Genomic DNA, 27,170 nt, shown 5'->3' with positions numbered 1-27,170 from the left:
TCGTTCTAGACTGTGCATGAATACCACGTGGTCTTGCAAAATGGAGCATCCCTCTTTCCCCTCCCGAAACCTGGTCCATTCTTCAGAGCTGCTTGTGTGAAACTGTTCATACCGGTTGGGGCAAGGGCGGGAAAAGTCTTTGCCTGGCGTGAGATGCTGGTGGAGACAGGGGCTTGATTCAGTGATTCTTCTGTTGGGGGAGACTGTTTTGAAGCCAGAATGGAGGCACTTGTAAAATACAAAGCATCCAGATTGGTTTCTGCTCTATTCTTTTCGTAGACAGCTTTGAGGTTTTCTACAGTTCTACAATACATTATTATTATTACAGTTAAGCGGTACATAAATTTTTATGAAATCAATCAATCAATCAATCAATCAATCAATCATCAATCAAAGCAGCACACCCAGAGCTGGTTGGGGAAGTTGTTGTCACTCTGCTTTGTCTGAGGAATGAAAATGCAATTGGTCTCTGCGTGGGGTTTCTCATTCACTGCCCTCCACCCCTCCTCCTCCTCTTCCTCCAGCCCCTCAGAGTAGTGCCTGAAATGCTCTTTATGACACCTGCATCTCCCTCCCATGTAGGAGACCCCCCCAACACCACAGACATTAGATTCTTTTTCTTGGAACAGGGGGCCCTTCTTGGCGAGGCCTCCCGCCACCTTCTCTCCCTGCAGTTATGGTGATGTGTTTTCACCTATTCTCAAACATTTGCTTACGTAATTAAAATACCCATATTAGTGGTTTTTTTAAAAGTAAACATACATTAGTTTACTGTTTTAAAATCCCAAAACAGTATACTCAAGAATTAAAAAAGAAAACCTCCATACAATACATAATAAAACAACATAGCCTCCTAATAAAAAAAACAATTCTGCGGTTGCTCAGGGGTCAGTACCGCTCATCTGAAAATGCTTAGGTAGGGGAAAAGACACGGAAAGAATTAACATTATTGACACAGGCCTTGTTTCTAGGGGCAGAGGGCTTGCTCCACATGGCATGGCAGATGCCACCATGCTAAATGACCCTTCTGCAGGAAGCCACACTTTAAATCAGATCAGGGTTAGCAATGAAAATCACCCCCTTGAGGTGACACATCAAATGATGGAGATGGCCTCCTAGAAAACCTGCTGAAGGCACAATCCTTTTAAAATAACTTCCATGGGACCCCATGAGAATGAGCGGGAGCTCTTGTTCATTCCCATGTGGCGATGGGCCCAGGAGGAGGACGTTCCCCTGGGATGATGTTCTAGAGCTGTAACTGACTACCCCTAGGCTCACGCTCACCAGGAAATCAAGGTGGAGAGCCATGTCTCAACTGCTGCAGGTTCTCTCCCAGTCTCACAAACCTGCTCAAGCACAACATGGAGCAGAACCAGGAACATTTTGGGCTTTCAGGTGGTGGTCTCATTTTGGGATACTGCCCCTTCCTTTGCACATCAAGAAACATCCTTAAGGGGTACTTTGTTCTGCCACATTGGTTGCCTGCTCAGATACAGATGTACTTTTGAAAGGGACTTCGTCTCTCCTTTGAAGAAAGAGAGAGAAATTGATAATTGCTCTTCATTTATATTTATATTCCACCAAACAGCCAAGATAAGCACCTTCATGTGAATCCAGAAATTTTAGTACACTGAAATCAGCCCTTTCCCCTAGCAGATGAGCAAGAATGCTTCCACCCAAGGCAGCTTAAAAAGCAGGAGATGGTGTCATTTCCAGCATGGACAATCAAATTACTCCAGAGAAGTTGAAAGCCTGTTTGAAGTTGTTCTTGGCTAAGGATGCTTCATATTCTGTTTTTTCTTCCTTATTAAGATGCATGTTGCAATTCCACTTTATGTCGGGGGGAGGAGCAGGCTGGCTGGGCGGGGGGCAAGGAACAGCTTGTTTCTGTAGAAACTAGCCCTTATATTGAATAAATGGAAGAGAGTCTGGAACCAAAAGGGTTGTAAGAAGCAAGCCCTGTTCCATTTCTGGTGGGCAGTTTTGCCTGGGCTCTCCAGACCACAAATTCAAGTGAGGCAGAGGAGCTGCCAACTATACCATGCGGATGCTGGAAGAGGCGTCCGGCATCCTGGCTCAGATCTGCCCTCTTCAGACAGTGCTTCTGTTAGATTGTCCTCCCTCCGTTGCTCGGTGGTGGTTGTAGCTTGTGGGTCGATGTTGCGTAGTCACTTTCCTGCAGTCCCTCCTTTGAGCTCCGCAAAAGTTGCCGGTTCTCCTTACCATTCCCACTTTGTCAACCAAAAAAGAAATACTTAAGCTGTGATCACCCTAGGCACTCGCAAGAACAACCTGCCAGCACATCCTGCCAGTTTGTTCCTGCTCCCCTTCCCTCTGCCCCCCAGCCCTGGGCAACTTCCTGGGAGGGACGGAGCTGCCATTCAAGCTAGTGTCCTTCCTTTCCCCTTGGGTGATGTTTACTTGACTTGTTTGTTTCAGTGGGCACCTTCTAAAATACCCCTAAATGGAAATGTTGTCAGTTGTGCACACAAGGTATTTCTCAATGCACCGTCACAGATGCTTTCCTCTTCCTGACTCCCAAATGTGCCATGACTGTCCTTTCCACTTATGTTTCCTCCCCATTCCTGGTTGGAGAGATGCTACTTAGCTGAGGGCTCCTTGGAAGAGAGGGGAGAAGCAGGGCAGTGCTGCCTGCAACCTTGCAAAGAAGCTCTTCCTTTAGGCTGCCCTTTACTTTGTCTCGTAAGACAAACAAGCTCGCTTGAAAGGTGCTTTTGTCTGAAGTGTCCCGATCTTGGACTGGGAGACGCTGCTCAACCTTCTCCTGTCTTCTAGCTTTTGAAGACCACGATAGTGCTGTGGATGACAGAGACAGTGACTACCGCAGTGAGACCAGCAACAGCATTCCTCCCCAGTACCACACTACCTCGCAGCCCAATGCTTCGGTGCACCAGTTCCCCGTGGCTTCCCGCCTGCAGCAGCAGGGGGTCCCCCGAGAGTGCTGTGTGGAGTCCCTGCACGGCTATGATTTGGATTACCACGAACGAGCAGCCATCAGGTAGGTACCCCCTTGGAACCAGGGCGTTTTCTCTCCCCCAACACAAATTTATTGGCAGGAGAAACTCACCGTAAGCTACTAAGACTGGGGCTGGCTGCTTCAGACTCTCTTGTGGTCAGGTTCTTAAAAGAAAAGCCATTTTGCTGCTTCAGGGGTGACAGAAGAGCAGTGAGCAACAGCTGCCAGACACTGGTCCCCCCCAGAATAGCCCAATGGGAGCAAAGAGAGCTTTGCAGCTGAGCCTCCTCCTTGCGAAGCAGAGCTGGTGGTAAGCAGTTCTTTTTGCTGTGGAATTTTGGGATCCCCAGGTTGTCGCCCTGAGAGACCAAGAGTGACTGACAATATGTGGATCAATTTCACTTGAGATTGCAAGGCGTGCTGCCCCTCAGGATGCCCCTCTTGCCGGGATTTGGCTTCCGTTGTCTTGCACCCATCCAGACTCCTGGCATGATTGCGCAACCCCCAGTCCCACACGCCACACACTTGCTTTCACTTTCCATTTTACAATACTAAGCTGTTTGAACCTTCTGTGTTGCTCTTGTCCTTCACGTCTCCCAACGTCTCCTTGCCTTTTTGAAGAAGGCGCCATAGCTTAGACTCCACTGTGAGTGGCCGAACTGACCTGGGATCTGCATCACAGTCAAGTCAAATGACAAGCCGCCAGCTGTCATTAGAGAGCCGGCACTCACTAGAGGTGTCTGATAGGTGGGTGACCCTCTCCGAAGCCTCTGTGTCCGTGTCTCGTGACGTGGCTTTGGTCTGCTGGGGTTCCTGGGCTGGCTATCAGTGTTTGCATGAATTCATCCTCTTCCAAGTATAGTTGCCGGCTGGCTGTTTTCTGTTGCTTCTCTTGTTTCAACTGGGTTTTTGTTTCTGTTGACTTCCTCCTTAGGAAAAATGTAGAACATTTGTACCAGCCCTCTAAAGAGAGAAGTGATGCAAATCATTAGCTTTCCTCCAAACTAGGCCTTTAGAATCTTAGATCTATCTAATTTATCCTCATATAATTACTTTGGTTTCTAATTGTCCTGTCAATACTGTAGCTGGAGTTTTTAGGATTCATGTTTCCAACTCTGACTTGCCCATCATAATCTTGTTTGTGCTGTCCACATGGTTAATGGAAGTAACCCCAAATAATAATTGGAACGGTTCCTCATTTTGCGCCTTATCAACATGGTTGTTGTTTTTAATTTATTTACCTCTAGCGATAAACCACAAGTAAGGTAATGGGTTTTTCCTGTTTTTTTGTTTTGTCACATTGCAAATTTAATTAATCGATGCACTTTATTGTGTGCTTAGTGTAATAACTTATTATTAGTCTGTTGCAAATGCCCCTTCTTAAAATCAGGAGATGGCAAGAGTCCTGCTGGATCAGGCCAGTGGCCCTCCTTCTCCAGCATCCTGTTCTTACAGTGACTGACCAGATGCCTGGGAGAAGCTCAGAAGGAGGAGCTGAGCTCCAGAGCCCTCTTCTTCTCTCCTGCAGTTTCCAGCAACTGGGGCTCAGAAGCATCTCCGCCTGCGAGACAGAGCAGAGCCGTCATGGCTAGTAGACTTTGACAGCCCTTTCCCCCCACGAATTTGTCTAATCCTCTCTTAATCCAAGTTGGTGGCCATCATTGCTTTCTGTGGGATAAACTCCGTTGAGACGCTCCAGAAAGTGACTTGTAACATTTTAGGTAGCTGCTCATTGACATTTTTAATTTGCAATTCCTGTTCTTAACAGAAGCTTATAAATAACATACCATATATCACTTTATAGTATACATAACACTGGTATACATGTTTCATGTTCTCCTACCCTTACAACCCTACTATTTAGCTGCAATAATAGTAAAAGAGAGATTCCTAACATTTTGTGTTAATAAATGGGTTCATTGTTATGATATTTTAATATGCTTTCTGCATGTGATTCACAATATCATTTGGTCTTTATGAAATGCTCCTTTGCAAGTTTTGTGTTTAAAGCTCTTTTTTCACCCCTCCTGCTCTTTCCTTTTTTTTCTTTGCCCTTCTGTCCTTCTTATATTTTCCCCCTCCACACGTATCAGACCAGGATCTTTAGTTAGCAATGGGAAAGTCAGGATCATTCCATTTGATTACGAAGTTGGCCAAGAACAGGAAGAGTGTGAAGAGAACTATGAGGAATTAGGCAAACAGTTAATAGAAGATTTTTTAGAAAAAAGTCACAGGACTAGAAGTTCACAGGGACGAAGGAGCCCGAGGCTCTCGAAAAGGGAGAACTTTGGCCATCATGAAAGAGGAAGATACTCATGGAAGGCTTGCCCAGAATCGGGAAATCCCGATGTTCCTTGCTATCCAGAGGAATATGACACAATAGACAGGAGAAGAAAGAAGAAGCTGAGATATAACAATTTTGAAGAATGCGACCGAACTATACTGCAAAGCAGTGGTAACCGGAGATTTTCTTCAGGCAGCATTAAAGCAAGAACTGAACATAACCTATATCCTGATTATGATGAAACTGAGAAATGGGGCAGCAGCCCCATTGAAAGTGAAGAACAGTTACCGGAATATCCAGTTCTGCGTCCATACAAGAATGGCCTTCTAGTCAAGAGTGGCAAGTTGTCCGCTAACCAACGCGCAAAGCATGACTCGGGATCAGTCCATTTTGATGGTGAAAATGAGATCCATTCAGAACAGCCAGCTCACTCTTTTGTGCCAATGGGTGCCCTTAAAGAGTTTGGCAGCTGTTCGTCCAGTGTACTGCTGTACTCCCCAGTTTCGGATGATGATGAGGAAATGGAAGAAATAGCAATACTTTCCCAAGCATGGCGTGAATCCAGTGTTCGCCATGTTGGAGACCTTACTGACGCCCGTACTGGAAGTGCCATATCCCTGTTACCAAGGGACAAAAACTCACATAGGATGAGAGGAGGAAAGCACGGCTTTCTTAAGCAAGACTTGACCCTCTCTCCTGTTGAAGAGCCAACGGAAGAATACGTGGACACAATGGATGAACTGCAGTGCTTAGTTGAAACTGTGTCTGAATACTTAGCTGAAAAAGAGGAGGAGATTAGTAAATTTGAAACCCTTCCTGCGAGCAAAAACGCAAGCGATTGTGCCTCTCCCAAACTGGCCGGTGCTGATAAGTTGGCGGAGGAAAGTGCCCCTTTGGAACATGCAAAGCCAGCTGCTTCTGCCGCAGAGGAGAGCGAGGGCAGCAAAGGCATAACAGAGGCATTGCCAGACTTGTCTGGGGTAAAGAACACGGTCAGCTCCTTATTTAGTTCTTTCACCGAAAAAGTGGGCTCAGGAACAAAGCACTTAACAGCCTCAGTTGAAAAACTTGTATCTCCCACACCAGAGAAATCTGAAGCCCCTGGTCAACCTGAGGGAGGCACCACAAGTCTGTTTTCAAGTAAGCCTAAGTCTGAGGGTGCCTCTCCAGAACTGAAAGCAGAAAGCAAATCGGATGCCAGGTTGCCCACTGCAACTTCCCCTTCTGTGACCCAGAGTAGCCGTGAGCGAGAAGCCGGTGATGCCAAGGCCAGCATCCCGGAAAAGACAGGAGGAGACAACAAGGCTCCTCCAAGTGTCCAGGATGCTTCAGCAAACGCTGCTCCGCCCCCTTCTCTGGACCCCAGCTCAGTTGTGAACTCCGTCTTCGGCATGTTCAACCCTTTGAAAATCTTCTCTGAAAAGGAAGCACCGAAAAAAGAGACTGCAAAACAGGAGGAGGCTGTGAAGGTGGAAGCCACGCATGCCAGTGCTTCTGAAGCCAAGGCAGGTGGGAAGGCAGCTGAAGGCAACGCGACAAAACCCACCAACGTTGCGCCTCCCGAAACGAGCAAGAGCGAGGCAGAAGCGAGCGCAAGCAGCGGCCCCGTCTCCTCCATCTTTGGCAAGCTGTCGAGCTCCGTTAGTTCTTTCAGCTTGAAAGCCAGTTTTGAGAGTCTGGCTGTTCCCAAGCAGGCAAGTGGGCCACAGAAGGCTTCTGATGTGGCGCCACAGGCCACAAGTCAGCCAGATAAAGTTGTTAAAGAACACCCAGACATGCCAAGAAGTCCACAACCTGCAGGGAAAGTGCCAGAAAACAAGCCAAGTGAAGCCAAGAAGGAGGCTGGTAACGCTCCGCCGTTGGAGCAGGTGGAACCATCTGAGAGCTTTTTCAGTCCACTTAAGAAATCCTTCAGCCAGATGCTACTCCCTTCTTCTGCTACTGAAACTGTGCCAAAGGAGCCACCACCGGGCTTGGGGAAAAGTCACCGTTCTGAAGATGATGTCAGGAAAACGAGCTCCGCAAGCAGCGAACCCAACTTCCCTTTCACCGGTAAGCTCCAGATTCCCTTTTTGAGCGGTTTTGGCTTTTCAGACAAACCACCGCAGGACAACAAAGAGAAGCCAGGAATTTTCACTTCCTTCTTGAAAGCTGCTTCTGTGGAAAACCTGACAGCTTCTAAAGATCAAACTGCCCCACCAAGTTTTGGTGGCAAGCCAGCAAAGGCTGAAGAGGGTCACAAAAGCAGCAACACGGAAGCTGTCAAAATGGACTCGTCAAAGTCTCAGGCAGTTCCCGAAGCACGGCAGAGAAAAGAGGAGCCGGCGAGGAGGAAAGAAACCAGTAAAGAAGATGGTCTGGGTGCACCAAAAAGTGGAGATAAAAAGCAGGGTACCTCAGACACTTCAAAAATTGCACACATGGATCATGATACCAAAGGCATGGGTGCTCTGGACCACAAAGATTCCAAATCCAGGGGAGAGTTGGCAGCCCCCACAAAAGAACCTGACTTAAAGACTACAGCAGGAAAGCCAGTGCTTCCTGGTGGAATCAGAGAGGACCAGGTAATGGATGATACTCCGAAGAAGGCCCCACAGCCAGGGCAGGGGTTGCTCTCGGGCCTCTTCCGGCGGCCGTCTTCAGACCACATAACCCACACGGAAGAGTCGAATGCTAAAAATGAAACGGACAGCCAGAAGAGCAGATCAGCTGGCTTACTTTCTGGATTATTTAGGTTTGCTTCAAGTGAAAACCTGACCGAAAGTATGCCAGATAAGTCAAAATCAGGCTCTCTGGGCATAATGAAGTTTTTTGAGAGGAGCGAAGAGACTAGTTCTGGTGACAAGTCCGTTGGCTCACATGTGACTCCCGGTCCCCAAGAAAGCACTGGGGGGGAACAGGAGACGGGCAGCTTCATAAAGAACTTCATGCAGAGGCCAAAAGAAAAAGTGGAGGAGGCAGTGACCGAGACGGCGAAGGCGAATGGTCATTTGCCTCACCCAGAACTGAGCAAAATGGAGAACGGACATGGGCCCGTCCCTTGGCACCCCCCCTCTCAGAATGCTTTAAGCTCACAGCCAAAGATACAAGACTTATCGGGGCAGCCAACTCTTTATAGACAACCTACGGATTCCAATATTTATCAAGCAGTTCTCAACGAAAGGTCAAATGAATTTCTCAATTCCTCTTTGCCGAATGCTAAATTGTATGGCCACTCAGAGCAGCATCTTGCTCTTGAGGAAACACGGAGCCACTCTAGCTTTGACTGGGAATATGATGCAGGAGCATTTTCTCTTAACGCCCACCAGGTTTCCTTGCCAGTTTACTACGTCTTGCAGCAGAATTCTGTCCCACTGGCTGAGTTTCTGGAATGGCCAGACTCCAGTGATGCTGTAGTGAACTTGTGTAAAAAAGATGGCAATGCCAATGTCGTGGATTGGAGGTCAAATGCGAATTTTGATGCTCTGAGCATGGATTTCAGTGTCATGTCCCACGAATCGTTTGATCAGTTAGACTTACAAGATTTAGGTCTAGAAGAAACTGAAATGTGGACAACGCATTCTCTGAATGGAAACTTTCCTCCATTTGATGACTGCAGCTATATTTTGGAAGAGATGCCCATGGACTTAAGCTATTCGTCAGCATGTGATGGCAATATGTGGACCTTAATTGATCAGGAGTCCTTGAGCCTGGATGGCAGTTTTGTCTATTCATCTTATAGCCAGGAGTACCAGGACTGGCTGATGCTGCTTGAGAAGGGCGTGTGGTGGCCATCGGAAGATGGTGATTGTGGATATTACATGTACAGGGACGGTCAGTTTGTTTATTCTCTGCTCACTGACCCCACTGGGCAGTATGTCTACATTTGCACTCCTGACACTTACACCTACCCAGACTACTGGGATTATAATTATCCGCAGAGCATTTTGCAGAACACTGTCTTGGAAGATGACATGATTGCCGTTTGCGGTTTCAAAGTGCCTCTTGGTAATGAAGACGAGTTATTCTGGTTTGCTGAAGAGGAGCAATTGGATAATTACTCTGTAAACAAACCACTTGATTTGTCTGTAGCTCTGCAGAGAAGTGATCAACTTATGAACATGAATTTAGAGACCTTTTCGCAGATGTTTGAGGAGTCCATTTATTACCAGAGAGAGCAGCCTTTAGACTTTTCAGGGTACAAACTTCAAAAACTCAAAGTAGACTTTAGGCCTGAGAATGACATGGAGTGGCACTCAGAAGAGCCTTCCCTGACCCTTGACCTTAGAGTTCACTCCAGGGTGGCTTCCAGTGGGAGGCTAAAAGATGATGCTCTACCCAAACATCTGGACAGGACCCCTGCTGTGACAGTTTCCGAAAGTGCACAGTCAAAACGGTTTGGTTTCCATATATTCCAGTCTTCTGCTAAGCCTGAGCCTTCATCGGCATCTCAGAGTGTTACAGAAGTCAAAACCACTGAAGAAGATAAAAAGCCGCCTCTGAATAAAGTCGCATCTTTATTCTCTGCTTTGGGTGGCCTGATGGGTAAGGGTATGGAAGCGCATGAGACAGTGGAAGACGCGGCTGTGAAGAAAGGAGAACCGGTGGTGTTGGGACACAAAAACGATGCTCTTCCAGCTTCGCCACCCAGGAAAACAGGAGAGGATATGCAAAACCAGCAGCACACGGAGCATGAACAAGAGAGAAAAGAGAGAGGCAGATTAGTTAAGTCTGTTAGGGATGAAAAGCCAGTGATTTCTCAGAAAAAGCCTCAGCTGGTGAGGTCTTCCTCTCAGCTAAGCCAGGGTCCCTTGGACAGCAAGACCAGTCAGCTGGATAAAAGTGTTAAGCCTGCTCCCCTCCCAAGTCAACAGAAACCCAAAGTGGCTGAGGATGAACCCAAGAGAACCCAGCCAGCCCCCAGCCAAGCGCCCACGGAGGCTGAGGGCACCTTGTTTAAAAGTGCTCTCAAGATTCTCAGCCTGGGAGAAGACTCCTCCACAACCGCAGCACCCAATAAAAGTCAAGGCCCCGGGTTCTTTGATTTCTTTAAAACGCAGGTCAACAAAGCCCCACAGCCACCGCCAGCACCCCAACCAAATCTGCCGAAAAATGAAGCTGAGAAGAAAATGCCTCAGGAGAAAGTGGAGCCCCCAGGCATTTCATCATTCTTTGGTTCCATAGGGGATCTTTTCAAAGTCGATGCAGCCCCTGCCCCACCAAGTGCCGCTGCTCCACCAAAGAGTGGAACCCACACCTCCCTGAAACCGAATGACAACGCGGACCAGCGTAGCAGAGAGCCAAGTAAGAGCAGCACTCCTGCTCCTCAAATCCCCGTGGAGCAGGCTCGTGGGGAAGCTGCCCAAAAGGCCGCAGTCCCTAAGGAAGAACAGCATGGGAAAGTAGGCAAGGAGGCTGCTCAAGTGAAGAAGGAGGACATCCCCACCGCAGGGAATGCAGAACCCAAGCCTCCCATGCAGGCAGGCCCTCGAATGGACCAAGCAAATCGCTCTCCAGGGCAGCATGGCCATGGACCAGCTGTTGCACCGGGACCGCAAGGCCATGCAGGAGCCATACCTGGTAAAACTCAGCCAGGAAAAGCCAGTCAGCCACCCAGGGATTCTGGGTTTAGCCTGCCTTTTGGCTTGTCGCAGGCAGCACCTTCGAAGCCTCCGCAGGCACCACAGCCGGCTGGCAAGAGCATCTTCTCCTCCTTCTTTGGTGCCCCAGAGAAAGCCCCTGCCCCAGCTCCAGCAGCTCCTAATGCCAAGCCCCCGGAAGCAGAGGGTCTGTTCAAGATGCCTTCTTTCTTTTCCGGAGGGCCCACCGCAAAGAAGAACGTGCCTCAGAGCAGCTCCAGCTTCAGCTTTTTCAACCTGACCTCCTTCCTGGATGACAAACCACCGGCAGCTGCTGCTGACAAGGGGAATATTGCAAAGCCACCTCAGCAGCAAGCAAGCAACCTGGGAAGGCCGCCTCAACAGCAAGCAGACGCAAAGCCATCTATGAAGCAGTGTGTTTCTGTTGACTCTGGCATTGGACTTGCCAGACAGCAGGGCTTGAAGGATAAAGAGGCAGCGGCGGGTGTTATAGAAGCAGTACTTGGAAAGCAAGAGGCTGTTGGCCCGGAGCACAAGGCAAGTGAGTTAAAAACTCCTGCGGCTGAGCATGCTGCAGCAAGTGCTTCAGAAGTGAAAAATGAGGGAGAGATACCTTTTGTGGCCAGTAAACCTCCTGATGATGGTACAGATAGAGAAGACCACTCAGTCTATCCTGATCCTGGCTCTCAGGTACCTACGCTGCAGGAAGACATTGCACCTTCCCTTCCGGAGATTCCACAACCAGAGGAGCAGCTGCAAGACAATGCAGAAAAGAGTGGTGGTATTGTGATGTCCTCTGAGAAGGAATTTGTTCCTTTAGTTGGGAACGAGACTTTTGAAAAGGCAGAGCCCGGTCCAGTTTGTGATGAGACCTCTGTGGCTCTTGAGCCATCTCCTGCTCCTGGAGACCTTTCACAGGAGGTTGTACCTGAAGAAAAACCAAGCGCCCCTGAAGTCAAGCCCCCGGAGCCCAAGCAACCTGATAGGACCCCAAATACTGCAGGAGAGCAGCAGGCTCAGGGCCAGAGGCCTCTCCCTCAAATGGCAGCAGCAACACCTAACCTGCAGGAGAAACCTAAAGAACCTGAGGCTGACAAATCAGTTCTAGATTCCTCAGTTGAAATGTTTTCCAGCTTCATGACGAAGATGAAACCAACCAAAACATTATCTGGCTTCTTTTCCCAGCCTCAGACTCCAGCAGCTCCTAGTGCCCAAAAGAAGAGCACTTCGTTTTTCGGCCTTTCCTCCCTGCCCACTGGGCCTCCTCCAGCATTTACAAGTGATCTCTTTGGCATTTTTAAAGGAGCAACAGATGAGACCCTTTCAAAGCCTGCAGGGAAGACCGCAGGCACTTCAAAACCCCAGGAAATGAGCTCCAGGGCAAAGGAGGCTGTGGGCCCAGTTCCTGGTAAAGGTCTCGCAAAACAAGATAAAGCCTCTAGGGATGAACTTTTAGGGACAAATGCCGGCAGCGTTTTGAAACAACCGGACCAAACCTCTAGGGCTGAACCTACAGAGAAAGAAGCTAGCAGTGACTTGAAACAAGATGCCCCTTCTGCTTTAGCAGATGAGAGTTCGGGAAAAGAATGTAGGGCAGAATTGGAAGCTGAAAGCAGTGGAAGACCTGAACATGGTCTGGAACCCTCCCTTAATGCTTCAGAAACTTTAGACTCAAGTAGGGATCAGGGCCCTGAAGTGGTGCAGCTGGACACAAACTTACTGGCATCTGATGAAGCAGGGAAGGCTGCCCCGTGTAGTCAAGAGGTACATGATGCAGTTGAGACGGTGGTGCTGCAGGAGAAGAGTGAAGTGCCTGTGGAGCCCTTAGAAAATGATGCTGTCCTTGCTGTTGAAGAGCAAGTGAGCCCGGCAGGAGAAACAGATGTTGGCCAAATGGATTTGGACAGTACACATGAGCTGGAACCCAAGGTTGGTGAGGAAGATGAACACCTGAAACTGCCAGAACTGACGGATACTTCACTAACCACTGAAGAAGTAACTATAAAGAATGAGGCAGATGTTGATATTTGCCCACCAGACACGTTTGAGACCCTGGAGATGGAACCCAAAGCTGCTGCAGATGAGGCCCATGACTTGCCCCATCAGGATATAGAAAAGGTCCCTGAAATAAAACCTGATCTTCCTCCTGAGCAGAAAGAGCCTCTAACCGTGAGCGAAGCAGCCCCAGAAGCTGCTCCCTTGAAAAGCAGTTTGGCTGGTAAGAGCAAGCCAGCCAGTGCTCCTACAGAGGCCAGCAGCACCAAGCCCATGTTTGAAATTCCAAGCATGCCCACTTTGCCCAAATTCGGCTTCATGTCTTCTGCAGACAGCAGCAAGCCATTTGGCTCCTTCTTCTCTGCACAGCCGCCCTCGGCAAGCAAGCCTGCGCCTGAGCCAGGCCTCGTGTCCAGCTTCAACAAGTTTTCCTCAAGTCTGTTTGGTGGAGGAAGTGATGAGAAAGCAGGTAAAGTAGAGGGCGCGCCGGGTGCTGTGTTTGGAAAGAAGCTGGACTTCTCATTTCCGTGGCAGAAAGATGCCAAGGAGGCAAGTCTCAAGAAGGAACCAGATGTGCCAACACCAAAAGTTTCCTCCAAAGAGGAGGTGGCCCCAATTGCTTCATCCAAACTAGATTTGAAGGCACCAGAAGCTGTCTCGAAAGCCGAGGAACAAGCAGTGGATGTGACCGGGGCTGATGGGAGCCCAAACCTCTCTGCCTCTGACCAGCCAGCTGACAGTGCTGCTGATTCAGACCTTTCTTCTAAGCAGCCTGACAGCAAGAGCAATGAATGCTTCGATGGTCCCACACCTGACATTCCGGTTGCGCCCAACAAGGAGCTGGAGCTTGAGGTCTCCAGAGAAACGGAAGATGAGCCAAGCACCATTTCCAGTGAGCCTCCTGGGCTCCCTTTGGAGGAACCAGCAGAAGGCGCCACACAGGTTCTGGATGAAGTAAAGCAGAAGGAAAGTGTCCCTTGTCCAGAAACGGAAACACTTGCCACTGGACTGCAGCCGGCGGAGCAGAGTAGCCCTGAGCCACTCAGGAAGAAAAGGCCAGTAGCCAAAACAGCATGATAAATGGTGCCGACTTGTGAGCCATTTATAATGCAAGTGCCGTAACAGTAGATGCCTGACCTCGTAGATCAGACTCCTCTAGGCTGTGTTTGGCATTAGTAGTACCCAGTGGTAGGTAGAGTTGTGAACGCTAGTTGCTAGACTGCCCACCCAGAGCCTCTCTTGCCCTTCTCCTTCTCAACTTCTGGTTTCCTTTGTTCCAAAAGGCTGCGATGACTCTTCTCCTTTGCTCTCCATTTGTGCTGTGTCCTTGTGAGTGAGCAGCTTTGAGTATTAGTTTCATTAACCTTCTGTAGCCTAATTGTGTGTGTGATAAAACAACTTGCACCTCTAGATGACATGGTGGGAGGGAGGAAATTGGGGGCTCTCTTGGTTTGCAGAAAGCTTAGTTAGACAACATACAAGGCATTCACGTTTTAAGGTGGGAGAGAAACCCAGATGGCAGCAAAAGCTGTTTAAGTGGTTGCAGTTCAGTCACCTGCAGCATAACTTTTCTAACACCCAGAAGGGGATTCTGACTAAACATCAGGAAAAACTTTCTGACAGTAGCAGCTGTTGAACAGACTCCCTGGGGAGTTGGTGGATTCTCCTTTCTTGGAGGTTTCTAAGCAGAGGTTGCCTGGCCATCTGTCATGGATTCTTGAGCTGTGATTCTTGCATTTAGGGGGTTGGACTGGATGACCCCTGGGGGTCCCTTCCAACTCTGCCATTCTAAGATTCTGTGATTAAAACCTCCTCCCTCCCACCAGGACGACTTAAACATGGCCGTTGACTATTAAAGGTACTAATGCAGAAACATCTAGTTCTTGCTGCTCGGAAGCTGTTACTGCCCAGCTAACATGATTCAGTTTTTCTCTACTTTTACCAGCTGTATTCAGCGGCATTAGCTGAATGTGCTTTTCTGTGTCAGGCTGCAGGCATCTGGAGCCAATGAGGAGCTCCAAGCAAGCAAGCAAGCTGATAACTGGTTTTCTGGTTTACCATATCTCAAAAACATGTTTTTTTTAATTCCATATTGAAGAGAATTGCAGTGATTTCATGTTACAGCTATCAGTATATTAGTGACTTTTGCTCCCTGTTTACCCCTGTCCAGGGGATGATTGGGGCCGGTGTTCTTGCTGCCCCTCCCTCGTTACAGAACTGCTCGTCACTAAAATCATTGCTAAATCTGCACTCCTCACCCGCCATCTCTAGACAATTGGCCCAGCAGGGATCCTGCTTCAAGCATTTTCCTTTCTGCCCAGCCTGTTTCCCAAGGAGTAGATGGGATTTTCACAGTGTAGCTGCCTTGGGTCCTCTTGCAGCTGTCTCTGCCTATGTGGGCTGCCAAAAGCCAGGCGGCACTTAAATAGCGGCCCAGAAGCATTTGTGCCCCTTCCCTCTTAGAATTCCACAATGGAGAGAGAGTGTGTGGGTGTCTTGTTGAATTAACAGCTCCTGGTGCAGTAACTCCAACCTTATAATAATCAGTCACTCCCAAGCAGCAACAGCAATGGGCCCTTGTTGTGCTGGAAGACAGGGCTGATTTTTCTAAACAGCATCTACAACAGGATCCATTCTCAGCCGCTGGAGAAACTTAAGAATGTGTTAATGAAATGGGAGTGAAGATGAAACCCTCATGTCCCAGAATCCACGTGCAGCTGACATGCTAGGGGCAAACGTAAGAAGGTGTTGAGCTTAGCAGCTTAGAGGTTCAATGTGCATGAAACTTTTGCTGCCACTCTTAATTTTCCTATGGCCTGTAAACAATTTACAGGATGCACAGCAGATGATGCTATCTGTTTCTGATTGATATATCAATAGGGTCCAGAGGCTTAGACCCAGCACAAAAATTGCAAACACAAACTTGGAAGTGGCGGGCGACTGAGAACAGTGGCTGCAATGTGCAAGAGACATTTGCTCGGCTAGAGTTTCCATTTGATGCTTTGGCCTGGTGTACTTAGGATTTGCGCTCTCGCTCTCTCTCTGTGCATGCATTGTGCTGTTTCCTGGTTGCCAAGACCTTTTGACTTACTAATGCTTTGCTCTCTCACAGTCCTGCCAGCAGTAGTAAGTTTGGTTCCTCCTGTAACATCAGTCAGGGAAGCTCTCAGCAGAGTGGGCTGGACCAATATCACGGGAGTGTGCCCTGCTCCGAACACGAGGACGAGCTCGCAGAAGGGGTGCCTGCTGCTGTGCCTCCTCACCCGACAGAGGGCCCTGCACCACCTAGCGAGCAGCATGAGCCCCAGGAAGTGCACAGGGAAGGAGAGGGGAAGGTGAAAGAGCATGCCACACCTCAACTACCTCCTGAAGTGGATGAGCCCAAAGAAGCCACAAAGACACCGGGCAGGTAGGTGGTGCACGTTGGCCATGGATTCCTTGGAGTTGAACTCGAGGCCATTTTTCTGGTTGATCTTGGGAGAGACAAACAGGATATGGATGTAGTGCCATAGCTGGTTTTGAGTAGTCCACTGGTGTCTAGGGTCAGAAAGGGTGGGACAAACGTTGTTAAATCTAATTAATCCTCCTCTTCATCATCATCATCATTTTACACCCATCTAGTGACTAATGGGGTGCATCCCTTACAGGGTTCTCTACCACAGTCCCTGTTGGCCACACTTTCTGTTCTTTCCATGCCATTCTCTGTCTTTTGCTGGCCATCCCAGTTCTCTTGGGGCCAACTGTTCTCAGCGTTTGTTCCCACCATTACAATAAAAGGTTCTTTTCATGTGTTGAGTTTCATGAGACTGCTCTTGAGTTTCCAGCACTCATTTTTTCCTTGTTTTTCTTTTTTGCAAGTCACCTTGATGAAAATGAACTTCTCCTTCTTCCCGCTGCAAGAGCCCGCTGGATCCGAGCCATTAATAAAGTGCGGCTTCAGTTTGAAGAGGTAGGGCCCGCGAAATGTCCCTTCCCCCATCCTTCCACCTGTGTCTGCGCTTGTAAACCTTGCCGTGACTTTTGTCTGAAGGTTGCTTTGCTTGTCTAAGGGAGACACTATTCTGGGGCAACTGCACAAACGGTGCATGTTCCTCTCTGGTACCAACAACTTGCTGAAGTTGACTGTGGTGGGCTTAATTTGTTGACCCCATGGCAGAGGGGTGCAGAACTTGTGCCCCACCAGATTTTGTTGGACTCTCTCCTCAGCCCCAACAGCCAACAGGGCTGGGATTGGGGGGGAAGTTGTAGCTCAGCAACATCTTGGGGCACCAAGTTCGCTACCTGTGTTGTGTAGAAAAACCAGGATTATTTATGGAAGTGTTGCGTTGACACCACTGTTCCATTGTGTCTGTAGTTTGTTTTCTGAGGCCCTTCTCTATGTTCCCTTTCCCCAAAAGGTTTGGAGGGTGACAACACAAGAAAGGGCCTTTTTTGTCGTGGCTCCCCATTTGTGGAATGCTCTTCCCAGACGCTTTCCCAACCCATTGTGGGTGTGTGGGAGAGGAGACCCTTCCATGAACTACTGTGCTGCTCCTGGCTGCCTCCCGGTTTCACTCCCGAAAGCACCCAGAAGCCGAGTGTTGTCTGAAGAGGCCGGAGCAGAGAGTGGCAGCAGGTTCCCTCTCTGCCCCATCTTATTGTTGACTTGTGCCATTTGGATGCTTCCCTGGCCAGCAGAAGGCCATTGATGTGCCCCGGATCAAAATAGGCTCATGTTTGCAACCTTGTTGTTTTAGATGGATCAGAATTTACACAATGTCACCAGGCTCTTCCGCGAGTGGGCTTAGCATTGCAACTGTGTTGTTGAGGTAGCACAAAAGGGTCCTTAGCAGCAATGATATTTTTCATGGAAAGGGGAAATCTGAGCTAAATGTGGGGAAAATACAGGGTGACAGTTTTAGGGGATTCTGCAAAATAAGAGCAGGCAAAAGGAGCACCTATCTGACACTGATGTCGGGCTTTCTTAGCAGCTTCTCATTAAGGGCAGAAACTGTGTTTTGCTACACAGAGTATCAAAACACTTTTGTAATTCTTAAGCAAGTCAAAAGCCTGTTGAGTTGAATTAAAAGATCCTGACGGGTGTAAGAAATGTGAGATATTTACAAAAAGCCGTCAACCCAAGAGCTTTAACAGAACAACCCGGCGAGTTTGTCTGTCTTCTGAAAAATGCTGCTTTGAATCATTTAGTGAATTGTTTTGAAAAGTAAAACTCTCAAGAGCGCTGGAGGCTTCTGCGCACAAAGAGAATTGGTGGTGTGTGAACGACAAGCGGCTCTTGATGGCTGCAAGCAGACCTCTCCTGCCTTCAAGTGCCTCCCTCCGTCTGCTTTCTTGTGGGGCAGAGAAACTGGCAGGATGTGCCGTGGAAAGCCTTTGCCACTGCGAGATGCTGCACTGGCGTCTCTCCAGAAGCACCAAGGTTTTCTCTTGATGCGTCTCCTGGGAGCGGGAGATAGGAGTACAAACTTGTCTGCTGTGAGCAGGAAGGTTCCTTGCGCGCCTGTCAAGATTGGTACATTAACTCTTTCTCGTTATTCTGGCTTGTGCTTGTGTCGTGTTTCACTGTTCACGGAAGAGAGTTGTATTCAGTAGCAGCAACAATACGTTGGGTTTGCATCTTCTATAACCTTTTTTGGAAACTCTTATAGTTGCAATACTCATCCTCAGTTGCACCCATTGCAGAGCTGTTCAGGTTAGCAAACTATCGTCCCAACTGGAATTTGGTTCCAGTGGAAATAGCATTTTTCAATAATGGACCTGGTGGAGCAGGCTCCATTCCTGAAATCATTTGACCCAAACTGGAGCCTGGCAATTCAGCCATGCCCTCACACATGTGTGCCACCCACATGGTCTGTGTCATCCGGCAAATCAAAGGTTTGGAACATGGATGCCTTCTTTTGCTTTGGTCAGAGTCTGCCTCCCCTGTGTGGGCCTTGGGCCATGGGACACTCTTGAAATGCAAAGGTGCACACTGGTTAAAGGGTGAATTTTCCACATTTTGGGGTTCTCCTCTGTTGCAAATGAACCTTAACCAGTCCTGGGTCAAATCGGGACTTGAAAGCTGTGGATGTTTGGCTGAAATCTTAATCCTTTCACACCAGATACGCTTGGAGTTCAGGCAAGCAAGCCAGAGTGTGAATTTTGCTCTGCTGCGTTTGTCAGCAGCTGGTACCGCAGCTGTTGTGTGTGGAAAGCAAAACGGACAAGGAGAGCCTTGTGTGTCTTGTAGATTTAAGTACTATGAAGTGAAAGGCTGGTCAGAGACACCTGTCTGTCTTGGAGTTGCAGGTTCCTGTGCGGGGCTACTGGTGTGGAAACATTACATCTGGGGTGCAAAATAACAAATATGTTTCACATAGTGTAGAAAAGACTATACATATGTAGTATTATTCTAAAAGTGTTATGTGGCATATACTTTTGACTTCCCTTTAAAAAAGCTGTTTACATTTCCATATGAGATTATAGTCCTTTTTGTGTGTGTGTGTGTGTGTGTGGGGGTATTTACACGCATTAACTCCTGGCGTAGTAGCTTGAATATTGGCAAAGTCTGCATGTTGTCCTTAATAAAGTTTTCGACACTTATATCCTGGTTGATGAATATTCATAGGGCTTTCTGGGTAAATTGAAAGTGAATCCATCTGGAATGAGAGTCAGGAGAGAATTATATGTCAATAGCCAGGCTTATTAAAGAGACACATATGAATTGAGTCTTACTTTCTTGTTGTTGGCAAAGGAGGACCATTTTGGAAATCCTTGTAATGTTACGTGGAGGTAGCAATGTGTATTCTCTGAGGAACTGAGGGGGATCTTCTGATCTGGATTGCAGTGAGGGGCCAGATCACATTTTACTAGAAGTTGCAGAAGGGGAGCTGCGAGTGCCCCTTGGATTTGCTTTAGCCTGCAGAGCAACCCAAGGCAGAATGCGCCTCCCCTAGAAACCCTCCCGTCTTGGCAGACAAGATAAACATACACGTACTGGTTTTTTGTTAATTTTCCTTCTTGTGTTTTTTTCCCTTTTCGGTTTTATAAAATACAGTCCGTTTAAGTTTCACATTCTTTGCTATGGGGCTGCGGACTGTGCTGCCTGTTTCACGATAGCAGACTTCTACTGAGTCAAAAGGTTCATGCAACAAAGAGCCTTGTTCTTAGGAGCACTCAAATGTGAAATTGCTGATCTCCTAACAGAAACGTGGAACTTGTCCCTAAGATCCCAAGGACTGGAACATGTCCAATGTGACACAAATACGTTTAAAAGGGATTCAGGCGTGGGGAGGGGGGAACCTGGAAATTACAGTTCGCTTAGCTTAACATCTGTCCTGGGAAAACGGGTGAAAAATATTGTCAAATAAAAATAGCCAAGCATATAGAAGAAGAAGCCTTTGCTGAAGCAGAGTCTCACTAACCTATTAAGAGTTCTTTGAGAGTTTAAGCAGGCATATAGATAGAGGTGTTCTGGCTGACATTGTGTTCTTGGACTTTCAAAAAGAGGAGGTTAAGGGGTGATATGATAGCCATGTTCAAATATATAAAAGGATGTCACATAGAGGAGGGAGAAAGGTTGTTTTCTGCTGCTCCAGAGAAGTGGACACGGAGCAATGGATCCAAACTACAAGAAAGAAGATTCCACCTAAACATTAGGAAGAACTTCCTGACAGTTAGAGCTGTTTGACAGTGGAATTTGCTGCCAAGGAGTGTGGTGGAGTCTCCTTCTTTGGAGGTCTTTAAGCAGAGGCTTGACAACCATATGTCAGGAGTGCTCTGATGGTGTTTCCTGCTTGGCAGGGGGTTGGACTCGATGGCCCTTGTGGTCTCTTCCAACTCTATGATTCTATGATTCTAAAAAGCTTTTGGCAAAGTACCTTGCCAGAGACTCTCCAGTATTCTTAGCAGTCATGATATAAGCGGAGAGGTCCTCTTGTGGACCAGGAATTGGTTCAGTAACAAGAGGCAGAGTGTAGAAATAAATGAGCAGTTCTGCTGGAGGGAAGGAAGGAAGGGAGTCCTCCAGGGACCTGTGCTTTTAAACTTGTTCATAAATGATCTAGAGCAGCCTTTCTCAACCTGTGGGTCCCCAGATGTTGTTGAAATACACTCCCATCACCCCTAGCTAGCAAGGCCAGCGCTCAGGGATGATGGGAGTTGTAGTCCAACAACATCTGGGGACCCACAGGTTGAGAACTGCTGATCCTAGAGCAGGGGTAGGCAACCTAAGGCCCGGAGGCTGGATCCGGCCCAATCGCCTTCTAAATCCGGCCCTTGGACGGTCCGGGAATCAGCGTGTTTTTCCATGAGTAGAATGTGTGCTTTTATTTAAAATGCATCTCTAGGTTATTTGTGGGGCATAGCAATTGGTTTTTTGTTTTCAAATTATAGTCCGGTCCTCCACAAGGTCTGGGGGACAGTGGACCGGCCCCCTGCTGAAAAAGTTTGCTGACCCCTGATCTAGAGTTAGGGGTGTGGCCAAGTTTGCTGCTGATTCTAAGTCGTTTAGGTTGCTAAAACAAAAAAGGGATTCTGAGGAGCCCAAAAAGAGCCTCTGCATTCTGAGTGAATGGGTCATAAAATGGCAGTTGAGAGGAATTGAAAATAAAACTTACCAACATCATACTTCTGTTTTACACATCTGTGGGATGTCTTCTTTTGGAATGCTTTGTACAGTTCTGGTCACCTTGCCTGAAAAAAGGATGCCGTACAGTTGGAAAAGGCTCAGAAAAGGGCAGCCTTTTAAATGATAATGAAATGATGCCTGACATGGAGACAGTGAATAGAGGAAAGATTTTCTCCCTCTCTCATAACCCTGGAACTTGTGGGCATCCAGCATAGCTGCATCTTGGAGTATTCAGGACAGAGAAAAGAAAGCGCTTCTCCACGCAGTTCACAGAAGCCCATAGAACAGCCTTCCCCTCAGTTGGTGCCATCCAGGTGTTTTGCACTACAACTCCCATCTACACCACCCCCATGGAGCTGCACGGATGGGAGTTGTAGTTCAAAACTTCTAGAGGGCACCAGGTTGGGGAAGGTTGCTGCAGAGGTTTTGTCCAGTCAGAACTTTATGAAGCTCCAGCTGCTTCCTGGGCTATGGGTTTCCAGCCACTGGTATAACAGGTCCATTCGCAAGTGGAATGAATCTGTGTTCTGTTTCCATAGGAAAATGCAGCTTGGATGTGTTCCTTCACTGGATGAGCCAGTCGGTGTTGGGAAAAATTGGACTGTGACCCCATTTTTTAAGGGGTTTGTTTAAGATGTGCTTTTACACAACAGCCGGGCCAATCCTCCTTCAGTCAACTGTAATGGAAGTTGCTGGTTATACTTAGTGACTGTAGTAGTGAATGCACAAATGCCAGAAAGCATCTTGACTTCCCTTTGCAACTCACTGGTCTGAAAATAATAGCACACCGAATCAAAGAGCCCAAACAGGCACCCAAGAATGTTTTGCATTTTGACCATTCTGGGAAGGTTGACCTGCTAGCAATTTGCCCAGGGGAGTGAACCTGCCACTTCATGTGTTTTTAAATCAGTCCATCACCTTTAGGAGCAAAGGAGACTGCCGTATAGTGAGTCAGAGCAATGACCCATCATCAGTGTCTACTTTGATTTGGCCAGACCTCTCTGGGATTTCAGGCAGAGAGAGGTCTCACCCAGCCCTGTTGGGAGAAGCCAGGCATTGAACCTGGGACCTTCTGCAGGCACAGCAGATGCCGGACCACTGAGCTATAGCCCTCCCCCTAGCACAGAAGCAGGCAGGTGCACAGGTAAGTTGCGGCTCCTTTTTCAGACATGGCCAGCTTAGGATGTGGGTGCATTTTTTCTTTCCATATTCTCTTTGCCTCATTTTTGAAAAGTGTCCAATAATCTCATAAATGGGGCTCATCTGTCATGGCCTTATGGTTTAGTCTGCTTTTTTGGTGGTGTTTTGGAGACCCATTATGATGCATCAATGGGCATTTTTGTGGTCAGGGGTGCCATCTGGACAACCCGTTTGGAGTGGAGGCAGAACACAGGAGTTGTGGGCACTTTGGTAAACATCAGCGGCTGCTTTTCTGTTTAAATAATGAGCGAGGGCTGTCATTAGGACTCAGAAGTCCTTCCCAAGCAGAAGGGATACTGAATGTTAAGCCAAAGCAAATATGTGAAACAGAATTCTGGGGAATAAATTATGCAGATGAAGTCCAAACCGTTTGTGCACAGGAAGCATTTGCTTTTGGGAGAAAGAAAGCCCTGCAAACATAGTCTTCTCCCATTTGGAACCTTCTCTAGCTGAAGACATAATCATCTGGGAATATCCCTCTTTTGAGCCCCATAGAAATAAACAGGAGAGGCGCAGGGCACAGTTTTTCTATTATTTATCTGTCTATCAAATGAGGTTAAGTGGACAGGGCACCCCAGGAGATATGTCACAGCGGGTAATACTCAGAAAGAGCAACTTGTTAGAGCTATTGAGAGGTGCAAAGGCGGCATCTTGATAAGAGCATCAGGAGATCTCTGAAGCTGGAGAGACAAATGGGGGCCCGTCTAGTCTGGCATCCTGTTCATGCCATGACCAGCCAGATGCCTCTGAGAAGCCCAAGAGGATCTCCAGCAGCTGGTGTTCAGAGGCACTTGGATGGCACTGAAGGGCTTGGGAGATGTTGTGCAGTCCCCCGGCAACAAAAATTATCCAGGAGCTGCATATTGAAGGGGTTAAATTTAAATCAGTGCTAAAATGCCAGCAGTAACCCTGGGTTTCCAAATGCACGAAGGGGTGAAGCTCCTGCAGTTCCCATCTGTTGGCTGGGAGACTCATTGGCAGAAATGCAATCAAGAGAGCAGGCTAGAGAGCTTGATCCGCCTAATCCTTCTGCTGCAAACACTGGCTGGCTGCTGCCTTTGGGGCTAACGGGTTTCCGTTGTTTGACTTCGCCCCATCCTTCAGCCTTGCCTTCTTCTCAGGTGGGGCTTCACAGCCCTTTCTTCAAACAGAGCTTATCCTCGCCCTGGGCTTTTGAGAGCTATCTCATCTTTGCAGCTTTAATTGGAGGGTCCCGCTTTTTGTGGCGGGTGCAGTGGAGAGATTTTAAGCGTCTGCCTAAAGTAGCATTGTTGTGTCAGTTCTGGTTCAGTGCAGTGGGAAGCTCCCTTGATGGAATGAGGCGCAGTTTGTAAGGACCAACAGCAGAGGGTATCTTCTCTGCAGCAAATACAGCCTTGCTGCTGTGGCTGACTGGATGTGTTTGGAGGGGTGATGGGTCAGTTTACAGCAGGGGTGCCCCTCCCTGGCCCTCCAGACCACATTGGACTCCCAGCTCCCACCATCCCTGCTCATTGGCCATGCTGGATGCTGGAGCTGGTAAGAGCTGGGAGTCCAGCAACATCTGGAGGACCACAAGTGTTCCCCATCTGTGGCTTAAAGGGAAGTGTAGTGCACATGATACGAGGCAGCAGGTGTTGTTTTTTGCTCTTCAGGAGGATTGCAAAATGTTTACATTGATTGCATATATGAGATTCCTCATAGAACAAATTGTCTTAACAGTTGTGCAAAGGTTAGAACAATAAAACCCCATACTGGGATTAAAAATCACAATGAAAGGAATCTCTGGTACAGGGATAGCGATAACTTCTGGGTTATAGGGCAGTATATACATTCTATTATTATTATTATTATTATTATTATTATTATTATTATTATTATTATTACAACAACAACTATCCCAACCTTGTCAGTACCACCAGCTTGTGCATCCAAGACTTTTTCCCAGGAAAAGAGCTGAGAATATCCTGAGGTCACCCTCTCACAGTCAAGGAATCACCGAGACACAGTTTCGGACCATGTTCTCCCGCTCATTTGCCCTCCTACCTATTCCTTTTGTGAATTGCTTCTCATGACATATCTTGAATCGATTTCACAGTAAAATCGTCAACAATAAAAACAATTGCATATATGCAAACTATCCTGTATGTGCAGTTTAAAACAGCTGCATATACAAAAACAATTTCAAATAGAGACGCAGACTGGGACAACCTGAGTTATATTCACTGGAAAGGTTCTTTGTGTGCGTTTTCAGCGAGAGGCAGCCTGCCAGGGAGGAGGCGCAGGAGATGTTCCTGTTGTCATTCAAGCTAAGATACAGAGCTAGCCGTGTTAGTGGACCTAAGAGACAAGGCGGTGAAACAAGAGGAAGAAGCTGAGATGCCCTTCAGCACCATGGTCAGCAGCACCTGCCACTGCCTCATTCTGCATTGGGATGTGCCAAAGGGCTCCTGCCCCTCCCTGCTTGTGCCTCGGTCCTGTATACCTGAGGAATTTGGTCTAGTTCCCTTGTTGTTATGGTCAGATGATTCCCTAGTTTAGACTCCACGGGGCAGCAGGGCGTGTGGATGTGTTCTGCCTCCAGAGACCAATGGATCCAAATGGTTCTGGGAAGTTTATTGTAGACAAGGCCAGTCTCTGAAATCAGAAGTTGGTCTGGGTGGTTGACACAATTTCTTTCTATCTAGACACTTGAGGGAAGCCTCTTCTGCTCTGTGGTTTATGCTGAGCTGGGGCTGAGAAGATGGTTGAGATGAGAGCTCAAGCCCCTCTTGTCTAGCATCTGATGGATGTTACCCTCCCTGCCTCGCCTCTCCCAGAGCATTGGTCTTCCTCTCCCTGTACAGTCAGTCACTAATGCATTTGCACCCTTCTCTAGAGCAGGAGCCTTTGTGTGTGTGTGTGTGTGAGAGAGAGAGAGAGAGAGAGGGGCGGGGGGAGAGGGCTCTGGTGTTCATTTGACGGGCCGTTTTCTGCTAGAGGCTCAGCTGCATCTTCTGTGGTTTATCCACCCACATGCTTAGGGAAGAATTGCTTACCATACAGTTTATCTGGAGTTCAGAGCTTTACTCTTCAGGAAGTTGGAATGAAGTAGAGAGATAACTAGGATTTTTTAAATATAGAATTATGTATACCTCATAGACATCAAAGCACTTGGCCTACATTGCTGAACTCTTTCTTTATCAGTTTTAATAATTCCTTACTGATTCAGCCCCAAATTAAGTCTTAGCAGTGAATTAAAACTCAAGGCCCCCACTGTGCAGAATGTTTAAACTCCTAACTGGAAGTGGAACCCCAGGGAAAGGCTGTCGCTTTGCCTGCAGAAGCTCCCAGCTTCCTTCTCCAGCTTCATCCGAATAAAGCTTTCTTGGAGAGCTGCTGCAGCTCAGAGTGGACCTCTTCCAACCCCTTCCTCTGTGGATTGTCTTTTGCTACCTTAAATTCCTTGGTATCTAGACTGAAGCCCTGTTCTGCCTCCACGAGGAATGCATCCAGAGAGCTTCTGTGTGGCGGCAGCTTGTTCTGAGGAGGCGCTGCTATTAGAAAGCAGCTTCCCTGGTGAGGTCGACACAACTGCTTGGAGAGCCTCCCTGTTGGTGCTCTGCATTCCTGGCAGGAGGCTCCTGGAGTCTCTCACAGGTTGTGGCTGTCAGGCCTTTGAACCTGACATTGGACCATCGGGAGGTTCCCCAGGTTAGGTCTGGAGGTGATCTCTTTTTCTTCCTTCCGCTCTCTGGTCTGGGAGTGAGCTTCATGTTGGATGACCTGCCCTGGTGTGGCTTGTCTTTTGAGCTGTCACAGTCCGGTTCACGGGCGATCGAAGTCCTGGCAGGGGGCAAGATGGCGGGGTGGGAGCAGGAAGGGGGGTCCAGGAGCCAAGAGTCCGAGGGTCAGAGAGCCGGGAGTCAAGAAGCCAAGGGTCCAAGGGTCAGGAAACAAGGAGTCAAGAAGTCAGGGGTTCGAGGCACAAGATGCAAGGAGTCAAGAAGTCAAGGGTCCAAGAATCAAGAAGCAAGGAGTCAAGAAGCAGAGGTTCAAGGATCAGGAAGCAAGAAGCCAAATGCAGCAAGGCAGGAAATGTGCTGCTGCGGTAAAAAGCCGAAGGGAAATGCTGACCTTATATCCCTTCCCAGCTCTAGCCACCAGGTGCTGTGAGTTACCAATAAGCCTCACCTGTGTGGCTGCACCTTGCCTCTTCAGAACAAACTTAGGAAGGCCCCAGTCCTGCAAAGTCCTATTGGTCACAGGGCCTGGCTCCTGCACACACACCTGACACGAGCTGCCACACACTCACCTGAGAGAACCAGGGCTTATTTTGCCTTCTCCAGACCCTTCCCTTTCCCCATAATCTTGGGCAACTCCCATCACTCGCCCTCCGCTAAAGCATTTTGGTCATTTATTTCCATCGAATTCTTCTGTGGCCTTTTGAAAATAGCTACACAATCTCTTCATCTCTCTCTCACTCAGAAGGCAGATCAGAAAAAAAAGATGTGTTGATGACAGGTACATGCTCAGAAACAAGGAAGTATAATTGAAACAGCAGGCCAA

The 27,170-nt window shown here is 48.0% G+C and overlaps 2 protein-coding genes across 8 annotated transcripts in view; one reads left to right on the top strand and one right to left on the bottom strand.

Moving 5' to 3' along the window:
- STOML2 (stomatin like 2) overlaps positions 1 to 27,170 on the bottom strand; it is a 253,111-nt gene that overhangs the window by 112,616 nt on the left and 113,325 nt on the right. The window lies entirely within an intron of this gene.
- The window catches only part of UNC13B (unc-13 homolog B), a 154,442-nt gene that overhangs the window by 44,102 nt on the left and 83,170 nt on the right, over positions 1 to 27,170 (top strand). For 5 of the 7 annotated variants that reach the window (XM_053408507.1, XM_053408501.1, XM_053408505.1 and 2 more), the window contains 4 exons: positions 2,797 to 3,019; positions 3,599 to 3,724; positions 15,948 to 16,244; positions 16,694 to 16,784. In XM_053408507.1, the coding sequence (XP_053264482.1) occupies positions 2,797 to 3,019; positions 3,599 to 3,724; positions 15,948 to 16,244; positions 16,694 to 16,784 (737 nt within the window). The remainder of the gene's footprint in view (positions 1 to 2,796; positions 3,020 to 3,598; positions 3,725 to 15,947; positions 16,245 to 16,693; positions 16,785 to 27,170) is intronic. The other 2 variants (XM_053408506.1, XM_053408504.1) reach the window with 1 other exon arrangement.

Source organism: Podarcis raffonei, chromosome 11 (genome assembly GCF_027172205.1).
Source record: "Podarcis raffonei isolate rPodRaf1 chromosome 11, rPodRaf1.pri, whole genome shotgun sequence".
Taxonomy (NCBI): domain Eukaryota; kingdom Metazoa; phylum Chordata; class Lepidosauria; order Squamata; family Lacertidae; genus Podarcis; species Podarcis raffonei.
The sequence above is the reverse complement of the archived record's forward strand: the minus strand, read 5'-3'. Positions and strand labels throughout refer to the sequence as shown.